The following is a 12,679-nucleotide window of genomic DNA, read 5'->3' on the forward strand; positions in this document are numbered from 1 at the left end:
GTAGAAAATGGTTTATCTGACCCCAGTGCCTTAGGAGATTTCACAATGCAGTTGGTGTCTTGAACAGACAAGTCATCATGTGAAAATAGTTTTGCCTGCTGCAGGCTCCAGGGCTTTTGGTCAAACAAGTATTTCATTCCAATAGAGTCAAGAAGTATTTTTGGAAATTCCCTGTACTTGAATAAGGGAATAAGAGCTGCTTCAGAACTGATCAGACTTTTATTATACTATAACCCAAATAAGAGCAAAATAGAGTGGTTTATTTGGACTCATTTTTGCTCTGTTGCTTCATTAATCTTCAGCCCATCTGCTGAAAAGAGAAAGGGTTACATGCTTTTCCAAACACAGTTTGTGTCTTCTTGACATCAAGCATGCCCAAGAAAACTATAGAATTGAGTCTAAACACCACATGGTTTTCCTATAATACATAATATATCTTGATTTATGTCCAATTTTCATTGGTGTGCTTGATCCTCCGCCAATGACACTGTTACCAGAGATGATACTTTATCACCATCTTCTTATCAAATTTCAAAAGCAAACCTAACTAACCATAAATAATGACAACATCAACCAAATGAGCTATCCATCTTTCATCCTCCAAATACTAGTGTTAGCTCTGTGAAGCAGCATATCTTATCTTGAGAAAATATCCCAGGATAGGGGATTTTGTCCTGGGACTTTCATTAATTTGCCATGATCTGAAACAAATCATTTCAATTCTCAGGATATTAATTTATCCATTAGTCAAATGAGAAAACCAGATTTTAAAATACTTTTTCAGCTATAAAATTCTGATTTTAATCAAGGATTATTGTGCTGTTGTATTGTTTTATTTTTGTTTTATTTTTAAGTTAGCATATACTGCTGTTGACCTATAATCAAAGAATGTAGATTTTGAATGATGTTTATTCATAAGGACTATTTATATAATATTACATATTTTTTCCTTTTAATATTTAAAGTATTTTTTTCTAAACAAATTTCACTGTAATATTAAATTTCCATATTTCTATTTCAACAGTAACCAAAGGACCTATTTTAATTTTTGTTTGTTTTTCTTGTAATCTTTCTGGCCAGACATATCTTTTATTCCTATCGAAAATAATTTAAACAAACTTAAATTTACCTCCCATGTAATGACGAGTTCAGATCGACTTCCTCCACCTCCACCAATGATTGTTGGTGTCACAACAGGGACTAAATTAAAAAAGAAATGCAGAACAGTCATCATCCTGAAAGATGCTTGGTTTGGTATTTCACCTTCAAAATTTTGAATAAGGTCACTGTAAAATAGTTTTGCATTTTTAATAAGCATAAATTATGTTTATGTATTTTCAAAATTCTAAGATAAAGGATACTATTGTGCTTGGTATAGGAGCACGAAGGTTTCAGGATTAATTAAAAAACCAAGTAACATCGTGTATTTGACATTATTATTCATCATCTACTAATTGGCAAAATGATGTTCCATTCAGATGGTAAGTGTGACATTGCTGATTCCCAGACTAATTACACAGTTGTGCTGTAAACATGTTACTGAGGCACTGTATTACTTTTTTCAATAAGCAATTTATTTCTTTTATTTTGTCATCAGAAAATTTCAACTTTTAAAACAATTTTTCCTTCATTAAAAAATAACATGCTAGAATAAACAATATATAAAAAGCTCATTTCTCAGTGTCACTTCTCATTTCAAGATTTAAGATAATTTCATTTTGTTGTATCACAATTTCTACTAACTTGAGTAATATATTCTAAAAAATCCATAAAAGTACTAAAATGACTTCAATCAGTTCAAATGAACATTAAAAAGAAAAATGAAATTAATTGATGAGTATCAGAATGACTTTTTCTTATCTCATAATATGTTCAATGTATGAAAAGTAAAATTGCTTCAGTTCTAAGAGAAAACATATTCTAACTTCTTAGAAATTATCTTTTTTGGATTTCATATCATGCTAAGCATTGAAGGAGAATTGTATGAAACCAAGCATCTGAAAAGAGTCAGAAAGAATGAATTAAGACTTATTTGAAAAAATTCAAGAAAGGCTTGTGTCACTGGGCTGGAAGGAGTGTTCAGCCCAGCTCAGACAGAGTCTGGGGAAGCCAGTGAAATGGTCTTATCACAGCCTGATTTAGTAGAATAAATCAGTAAGGTAGTATCCAATCTCAGCTCAGAAAACAATTTCTAAGACACCAACTGTTTCCTGAAAAGAGCAGATAAAGCTATCCCATAAACATAAGGGCATCCTGTATATAAAGCCAAAACTCAGAGCTTCACAGAAGCTTGAGACAATATCCCTTTCACATGAGAAGCAGAGATTGACCATAAAAGTAGAAACAAGGAAATATCAAAAGAAAAGGGAAGGAAATAAACAAGAAACAAACAAAAAATCTTGACCATAGAAAGCTACTATGTGCCAGGGAAGACAAAAATACAAACTGACAAAGACAAAATGTCCACAGAATAAATCTCAGTGAGAAATATGAATTGATCCTAAGCCCAAATTGGCTTCTTGGAAATACTCATAAAAGACTTTAACTAGAGAATATTATAAAAGGCAAAATGAATAACTTTGATTACATTAAATTAAAAAGATTTTACACCAACAAAACCAAAAGAAACAAAATTTAAAAAGAAGTACAAAGCTGGAAAAATGTATATTGATTTTCTGATATAGGTATCATTTCTAAAATATATAAAGAGTTATGCCAAATTTATAAGAATATAGTCTTTCCCCAATTGTTAAATGGCCAAAGGATATGAACAGACAATTTACAGGTGATGAATTGAAGTCATCTATAATAATATGAAAAAATGCTCTATGTCACTATTGTTAAAACAACTCTCAAGTTACCATTTCACAACTCTGAGATTGACCAACATGACAGGGAACACTAATGATAAATGTTAGATGAGATATGGGAAAACTTGGACACTAATACATTGTTGGTGGAATTGTAAAATGATGCAAGCATTCTAGAGAATAATTTGAAACTATGCTCAGAAGTTTATCCAATGTACATACCCTTTGACCCAGAAGTACCACAGCTGGGTCTGTATCTCAAAGACATCATAACGGAAGGCAAAGGACTTACATGCATGAAAATGTTTGTAGCAAAATATGGTAGCAAAGATTTGGAAAAGGAGTCGATAGCCATCATTTTGGGAATGGCTGAATAATTTGTGATATATGAAGGTAATGGAATGTTATTTTTCTATATAAATGATGAACAATATGATCTTAGCAAGGCCTAGAACGAATTATATGAACTGATGCTGAGTGAAAAAAGCTGAACCAGGAATTGATTGTACATAATAAGAAGAATGTGCAATGATTACCTATGAAATATTGTGTTCTTCTTAGTGGTTCAGTGACTCAAAACAATCCCAATAGATAGAAAATGCCATCTGCATTCAGAAAAACAACTATGGAAATTGAATGCTGTGTTCACTTCTTTGTTCTGTTTTTTTTTCCTCTCCCATGATTTTTCTGTTTTATTCTAATTTTTTTTTCTTGCACAGTATGATTCATAAAGTAACATATATTAAAAATAATTATTTTTTCAAAAGCTGATGAAAAGTCTTATATTGTGTTGAGATTTACAAAACATTTTACATCCATTTTCTCACATGATCACATCAATATTAGAGGGTAACTATAACCTTTTTAAGGTGAGGGATGATTAAACTCATAGCCACTTCTTTAGTGTAGTACAAGTGAATAAACTATCTCCACCAATCCAGATCAGCCACTGTTCTAAAGCTTATACTTATCAAGTTTCCTAGTGCAATGAAAAGTTAAGTGACTTGTCATGGTCTTATAATCAAGATGTGTCAGATAATACAAGCCAGCTTTGTATGCATTTTGTCACAGACTACATACATTATTATATTCATTTTATTTAAAAATTATGTAATATCACTCATCTGTTATCATTGAATTACTTAGTGGTAAGCTTAGGATCCTCTATACCTTTTTCAGAGTATAGTACAAGCAATCAAAATGCATGCCTTAAAAGTAAGTGTCATCACCAACTGTTTGTATTATGCTATACACGTACAAATGATCAGTTTAAATAATTCTGGTTACTAGAATTCTGGCAATATAGGTATTGTTTAAAGGCCAAAAGGTCAGCTATTAAATAAAGGACATGACTGCAAGTCAAGAATTGACTCTGAATCTTAGTTGCAACATTATTGGACTATATTATGTGGGGACATGAATTTTATTAGTGGGCCTTCATTTCCCATATCTAAAAAAATTAAAGGTTTGAGATGGGTGACCAATAAGGTCTCTTGTAGTAGCATCTGGAACAGAAAATTTAAACATAACCTTCAAACATGCAAGCCATGGCCATATGGCCATCCCCCCACAACAATACCAACTATGGCATGAAACTGATTAAAAGGTAATAGGCAAATATTTAGCAAAATACAGTAAAACATAGATAATATTACAATTTAAAATTAAGCCAACACATGACCTACCGAAACCTTTATCTGGATGATTTTATGAAATCACTAGGAGCAAAATATTTGGTTTCTTCTTCCTCACTGTAGTTTTCTATAGAGTACTTAAGAAGGTTAAGATAATGTAATATGACAAACACAATAAATGTCACCATGAACTCAAGAATTTGAAACCGAAACAAACAGAATTAAGGAAAGAAAGATGGCAATAACTTTCTTGTTAGGTTTTACTCTGATTCCACTGGACTATGAACCAGTTGATGCTCAATTAGTGTTTCTGTTAAATGGATTCAAGAGGTAGCTAATTTGCATAGGAAAAATATACTACTGCTTGATGAAGCCTCAAGTAGGTCATAGTTGAGAGAGATGGAAATGTATGGCTCACTGCACTAACAGAGGCTCAATTAATTCTTGGCTACAACATTTTAATGAAACAAGCAGCAACTCATTTACATTTGTATGTCTACTCTGCTAGATTTTGGCTACAAAAATAATACATGAAAAAAGAGAGAGATTAATCAAGCTGCCTCGATTGCATACATTTTTAAATGTGTCCTTCAATTTCATTAGAATAAGGAAAACTGGAGGAGTAAACTTAAAATGCACATCAGTCCTCCTCTGCATCTTATAGCCTTAGATGGTTGCTTGAATAACTAAAAGGTTAAATATTATGTCTAGTATCACCTAGGCAGTGTGCATGAGAAGGCAGATTTACAGCAAGGATTCCATGATTGCAGACCAAGCTATTTAGCATATTGTCTCTCAAAAATATTAACTCATATTAAATTTAGGAGTTTGAAACAATATCAGATAAAAATCCATATAAGAAATACTTGATTTGTAACACTTTAATGTTGATGCAAAAAGATATTATTTTAACTCTATTCTTCTATTGTTTCATGATGGAGCTAAGGTTTTTTGTTTTATTACACATTATGTACTTTTACATATACAAAGTATCAAACAAACAAAACTTATTTTTCTCCCATACTATGTTTCTTCTCTGATTTTCTCCTGATCCTAATGCACTGCTCCTATTTCTACTTTTATCATTTTTCTTGGTATAATTTCCTGACTATTGTTTTTCTTATTTATTATTAGGGCACTCCCTCAGACATTACATTTTGTACCTGCTTTGTATATATTTGGTGTGAATGATTGAATGTATTTTTTAATTGCTTATTATGTGTAAATGGTTAATCAGTAGGAACATAAATAGAATGAAGGTGTATTTTCAAGGAGCTCCTGTTCTAAAGATGAGACAACACATATGGGAATTTTCACCTGATAGAGATAAATGCTTCATAACTTTTTAGGATGCCATGACAAAGCTTGTGACATTGCCTCATATATAGTATCCTTTCCACAATTAAAAATTAAATTTATGATACAAGGTTAATTGATACTCAATTGGAAGTATTGCTATTCCATAGGTTCAGGCATTTATGGTCCCATGTCATATACAAAGTTTCATGGTGATGAGAGTGATTTAATTTTCCCAGCATGTACTGCCTCTTGTCTTTCCTCAGAGTGGCTTGCTTTTCAAACAAGGCTGTCTTGACTTCCCAGTGAATGGCTGTTGGTTGATATCTCTGAGGGATATATAGCTTGGTCTCCATAAAGTTGCTTCCCCACATGTTGAGGATATTATTTAGATTGGTACATGATATTTGCCCCAATAAACTATGTTTCTTCAGGATATGGAATAATAATATCTGTCTGCACACACACATACATTATACACATTATGTATATACACATAATATATGTGTGCATATATATATAGTATATGTATACACATTAAATATATACATATGTCATTTTAAATATACTGTAGATAAATAGATTTGTCATTACTTGAATACTTTTAAGTATTTAAATACTTAAAATATTATGATTTACTATATGAACTGACATTTAATTAAAAGAGCCCCAAATTGTAGGAATTCATTAGTGCTTACCTGCTGCTTTGGTTCTCAACAATTTGGATGGCTGACTTGGTTCCCCAATTCCAATGCTATTTCCGGCCACAACACGGAATTCATATTCTACCCATGGATTCAAACCTACCACTGTTGCAGTGTGCATCTTCCCACTAAGTATTTCTGGAACTGAAAATATTCAGAGGGAATAAGTCAAATGTATTGACATTAGCTAAATTAAATTAACTTCTAAAAATAGAATACAGGATAAATATTTCTTACTTGTAGAAACAGCTAGCCAGCCTATAGAAAAAGGCGTACGGGTCTGGATGGTATAGATTTGAATAGGACTATTATTATCAATGCCTGGTCTCCAGCAGAGCTGAGAAGTAGTGCTTGAAATGTTCTCTATTCTTACATTACTTGGTGGACCTGGAGGACCTTTAAAAAAAGATATTTGATGAAAATATCCCAGTGGATATTGGAATCATTGGTTTTGGAATAGGAATAGTTCTTTTCTTGGTGGTCAAGGAAAACAAAACGTGTGAATCTTATGGAAGTATAGATAATGCATTAATTTTCTGAAAGTCTTTGTTAATTTATGCTACATATTTAGAGAATCAGATAATATCAGAATCAAAAAAGATGGTATTTGCCATCTAGTTCAATATGTACTCTTCAAAAAACTTCTAGTACACCAAATACAGCAGGTGGTCATCTAGCCTTTGTTGAAAACTTTTAATGAATGCAAATGTACCACTTATTGAGATAATAATTTTTAATAACTTTGGTTGATGGAAACTATTTTTAACCTTTTTTTAACCTTTACACTGTAGCAAAATGTACCTCTTGTCAATTCTCGTTCATTTTTTCTTCCCTGTTAGGGCTTTTAAAAAAAACAAACAAAAAAACAAAACAAAACAAAACAAAACAAAACAAAACAAAACAAAAAAAAAAAAACTGAAACTTGACCTTTCCATAAAGTCACAAGTTATTTTCATGTGTATACTTGAAGACAGCTTCTATGTCCCCCTAGTTTCCTCTTCTACTTGATGATCATCTTTAGGATATTCAAATAAACTTCATAAAATATGGTCACAAGATTCTCAATCCCAGTTGTCCTCCTCTGGACACATTTCAACTTATCTAGGTTTTTGACAAGCTGTGGTGGGCTAATTGCAAAATAATGTTTTCTATATCTTTCACCCAATACAGCATATAGTAAGAGTATCCCCTCATTTTTTCTGGAAGTTATTCTCTCCAATGTAGTCAAATCACATTACTGAGTCATATAGAATTGGCGGTACAATAAGACTCTAGTTCTTAGGACAAAAACAATGTCTAACAATATCTCCTAGGTTGTGTACTTATGAAGTTGATTATCTGGACCCAAAATCAAAACTTCATTCATAATTTTATTGCATTTTGTCAAATAGATTTTTTTTCCTCCTAATAATATAGTTTGCCAAGAGCTTTTAGGGATGTTATATTATCACTTTTGTAACTATAATATAATACATGAGGGTAATTAAAAAGTCCCTAAGACTATTCCATAAATAGTGTTCTTAAGTCTGGCATATAATTAGACTCAATGAAAATCTAATCTAAAGAAGATATATCTCTCTATCCCTTGCTCCAAAATCTAATTCATAAAAACAATTTTACAAAGATATAGAAGGGTATAAGAGAATATTTATAAAAAACCACCCTAAGATAATATTGGTTTATTCAGAGTAGTACATGATTCATGCTGATTAGTATTCACCATCCAACAAAATGCCCTACTGATTTTTAATAGACAAAAATGAATAATCCAGACCGGATTAATTCAAAGTCCATGATTTCTATTTTTCCTTAATCCCTAAGGTTTTATTGAATGACTACCAGGAGTTGGCCTCTCATGACTGATAGATAAGTATTAAAACTGCCCAATTTCTGAAAATATATTCATGTCATATAATTGCGATTGGTTTTACTCTTACCTCTAACAATGATATCTGCCACTGCAGATAGATTGTCTAGAGTTGTTTGTACCATGCATACATATTTTCCAGAGTGATTCAACTGAATCTCTCTTATCATCAAATCCCCAACAGATTCCTGGAGATAAAAGAAGCATGAGTATAAAAACATAATCACACACAGCAGGTCTCCCATTTGGAATATTCCTAGAGTTTTACAACTATTAAAAGCAAAACAGTTGTGAAATTAAAAAATTCACTCACATCATCCTCTGTTTGCTATGTTCAATCACTTTTTTTTCAATTTAGGTATTACCATACCACATGTAACATATGCATCTTTATGAAATACATAAAACCACTAAGAACGCAACAGATGCAACTTCATAAAGCAACAGGGAATATCCATTCACATGAAAATGTGAAGAATAATGATAAAATATATTTCTGCAATCCAAGGTCTTGCTTAATTTTATTTTTGCAACAAAGTAACTTACTCCTCCAATTCTTTCAAAGTGAGGCACTCCTCTTTGGAAGTCAATAACATTCCCATTAAGATACCACGTGAATACAACCTCAATAGAAGGATCATGGAACACCTGACAAGGTAGGACTATGCTCTCACCAACAGTAACATCCATTTGAGGGGGTGGAACAGTAATTATGGTCCTCTCTGTTGAGAACAAAATGATATTAATTATTAAAAATAAAACAAGTGGATTTATTCAGATTTTTGAACAACAAAAATCAGTGTAGTAGTTTTTAAAATGACAAAGTTAGGCTAGAATTGTTTTTATTTTTTGTTCTCTAAAATCATTTCTGAGTCAATTGCAAGATAAATTGTATTATAATAGAGAAATAAAAGCAAATTGTACATATTTTTAATAAAGGCAGGAAACAACATACATTAAGGCCACAAACTTATTGGGGGAGCCTACAACTTTCTCAATTACAAATGATTAAATCAACATATTCGAATTAAGATTCAGACAAAAAACTTCACACAATATTATAATTGACAAGATTTGTATATAAGATTTTTCTTTATACTTAAGTTTAAAATTGTGTAAGTGGCGGTTTCAAAAAATTGCATAAAAGGAATAATGGTAAGGAAAAGTTGGAAAGGCCATTTGAAATTGAATTGTGAAGTGCTCTCAGTGTCAGAGAAATTTGTATTTGATCCTAGAGGCAATAAGGAGAAATTTTGATTCATTAAATAGGGGAGTGACATAATCAAATGTATGTGCCAATAATATTTTCTTCATCAGTAGTGTAAAAGACTAAGTGGATTTTTCCTTCCACAGTTTATAGACATTTACCTTGTAGGTAAACTGATAAAAAAAGCTCCAGCATAAATACAGTTTGCATGATTTTCAACCTTTAGGGTTCCTTTGACACCTTTTTATGCACAAGATTAATGCTGTGCTATTGTCATAAATGTAACCAACTCAAATATGAAGATAATCACTATCAGGTATATCTAGCAAGTAGATGATTCATTATTTTTTTTTAAATTTTCTTCTTAATTCTAAGGAAAAAAAGCAATAATATTGTACACTTTATTTGTGGAGAAAAATTTTTTTTTCCATCTTTTGGTGGATAAGTAAGGTAAGATGCAGGAAAATGAAATGTCCTTCACAATTTTACTAAACTAATTAGTGTCGAAAGTATAACACAGAACCATGGCTTTTCTTTCATTCTTTTTAAAGAAAAAGAGAGGTTTTCATATAGGACTTCAATGTGGAAAATAGAAATTACCTGTAGTCTATCATGCAGAGATGAAAATAAGTTCAAAGGCGTTTCAGTTGTAACATAAGTAGTAGCTAAATATAATGGGAAATTATAGTGAGAGTTTCTAAACATGATGTTTAGTTACTGAAGAATAATATAATATTTCTTTTGATATTTATATTTTTCTCTAAATCTTCTGTCTTTTTCTCATGCCCTATCTCTGTCTTAATCATGATATTATTCTAAAAGTAAGTGATTCTTATAGTAAGATCAAGTATAATTACGTTGGAAAATAAAATCATCTGCATTTTTTTGATAAATGGTAATAGATAAGATTCATAGCATGTTTAGAGTCATCTACTTAAATGTTTTTATTTTACATATAAGTAAATAAAATCACAGCAAGATTGAGTGACCAGTTTGGCTCACATACATATTAAGTGACAGATATGATAGTTGGAGCTCATATTTCAAATCCAAAGTCAACATCTTAGATTTAGAGAAGTAATATAAACATTTGGAATTCACATGTTCTCTTTGACTATATACAATATAGTATATTGTAGTAGTGTAGCTTAAAAATGCCATGCAAAATAATTCCTTTAGAGAGTGGGCCATCATGCAGATGTGTCTAAATATTTTTAAATTAAAAGTTATAGATTCAGTGTGGAAATCGCTAATTGTTGGTTCAAAGTACTTTCTTAAGACAAATAACCATATCTACTAAGTGTTTTGTTGTCATTGGGTTGTGGTTCTTGTTGTTTTAAAGATACCTGTGAAAATCCGTGTTTTTTTAAAAACATATGAAATATTAGTTTATGTTCATGATTAACCTCTTATTTATCTTACTAATTTATTTGAATATAACATTCTTATTTTCAGATTTTTCAAATATTCAAAAATATGGAAAGCAGAGTCATTTTGGCAGGCTGAAGAGAGGGATTCTTCTAATTTCTCTAAAATGCTCCTCCAAATAATTTCACAATATACCACTACACACCTCTCAGACTGGCTAAGATGATAGGAAAAAATAATGACGAATATTGGAGGAATGTGGGAAAACTGGGACACTACTACATTGTTGGTTAAACTGTGAATGGATCCAGTCATTCTGGAGAGCAATTTGGAACTATGATCAAAAAGTTCTGCATACCCTTCAACCCAGCAGTGTTTCTATTTCTATTGGGCCTATATCCCAAAGAGATCTTAAGACTAGCAAAATCTATGGGAAGTTTTTTGTATGTTTTTTGTTTGTTTGTTTGTTTGTTTTGTTTTGTTTTGTTTTGTTTTGTTTTGTTTTTAGTGAAAACCCAAATAGAGTAATAGAAAGTTATTTGAGAAGGATATATTTTCCATATGTTTACATACTGAGCTTCTATTAAATCTTGAGTAAAAAAAGATTTTCAATATGTACTACTAGTACTGTCCTAAAGATTAAAAACCACTGATCAGTTCTAAAGGTTTTTCTTAGTTATATGGCAAATTTGAAATCATTCAAAGAAGTTTATCAATTAAACTAAAACAATTGTTCTTAAGTTGAAGTCTGTGAGATTACACACACATACACACACAAACACACACAAAGACCCATACATACACACATTTTAAAAATATCTATTTAATTATTTGTTACCTTTGTAATCTTGTGTTTTTTATTATATGAATTTAAAAGGATTAACTTAAGGAATCCCTATACTTCACTTGACTGCAAAATGGTTTCGAGAAAATGAAACATTTAAAAACCTCAAATAACAAGTTTTCTTCTAAGTTTGAACAAGTATAAGCTCAAAGCAATCACTTCACTTCAAAACATTTTGAATACATTAATTTTACTTGGAGGATAATACTGAAATATTTCCAACTATAAAGGAAAGGGGGATTATATGGATCTATATTTCTATTTTTTAAATAATGCTTAAATACTTTGAGTTGCATATTCATTATATGTTATTGCTGCCCCTTTGCCATGCAAACTAATCACATTAAATTAGCTGTCAGATATATTTAGTGTGGCTCCACCTCATCTTATTAGATCTATTTTTTATATCAGTGTCTAAATATAGTATTATGTAAGGTATTCCTTATTCAGACTGCCAAAATCTCAAGGGATAATCATGAACAATATGGTTGGTTTCTTTCAGCCATTGAGAAAATGTTATTTTTAGCAATTGCATGCCTCATTTGTCTCATCCCATGTGGTAAAGACCTAATCTATGACTGTGATAACCTAGTTACATGGCCCTCGAGGCATCATGTGGAAGAAGTTTCTTAGGTAACAAACTCCATCCCAAAGAAATAAACAATGAATATAAAAGTAAAATCTCATTTCACTTCTCTTCTGTAACTGAACAAAGTAATATGATATTATGGAAGGAGTGTAGTATATGTAATCAGTAGCTAGATTCAAAATGTAAATATGTAATGTACTATGTGGCTTTGTGTGGCTCCCAAATTTTGGGACCCTTAGCTGTATCGTTTAGAAAATAATGGTTAAGATTGGGGTATATTCTGAGTCCATTTCTAGCTATAAATCTTTAATTCAATCTTTTAATCCCTATTATCATTATTCCTAAATTTTTTTAAAAAAA

General features: G+C 31.1%; 1 protein-coding gene across 1 annotated transcript in view; it reads right to left on the reverse strand.

Moving 5' to 3' along the window:
* The window catches only part of CNTN6 (contactin 6), a 536,373-nt gene that overhangs the window by 45,824 nt on the left and 477,870 nt on the right, over positions 1-12,679 (reverse strand). Inside the window, exons 13-17 of the mRNA XM_074284067.1 lie at positions 8,858-9,033; positions 8,382-8,499; positions 6,682-6,840; positions 6,439-6,588; positions 1,130-1,200 (exon numbers count right to left, since the gene is read on the reverse strand). Of these exons, the coding sequence (XP_074140168.1) occupies positions 1,130-1,200; positions 6,439-6,588; positions 6,682-6,840; positions 8,382-8,499; positions 8,858-9,033 (674 nt within the window). The remainder of the gene's footprint in view (positions 1-1,129; positions 1,201-6,438; positions 6,589-6,681; positions 6,841-8,381; positions 8,500-8,857; positions 9,034-12,679) is intronic.

The sequence above is a fragment of the Sminthopsis crassicaudata genome, chromosome 1, assembly GCF_048593235.1.
Source record: "Sminthopsis crassicaudata isolate SCR6 chromosome 1, ASM4859323v1, whole genome shotgun sequence".
Taxonomy (NCBI): domain Eukaryota; kingdom Metazoa; phylum Chordata; class Mammalia; order Dasyuromorphia; family Dasyuridae; genus Sminthopsis; species Sminthopsis crassicaudata.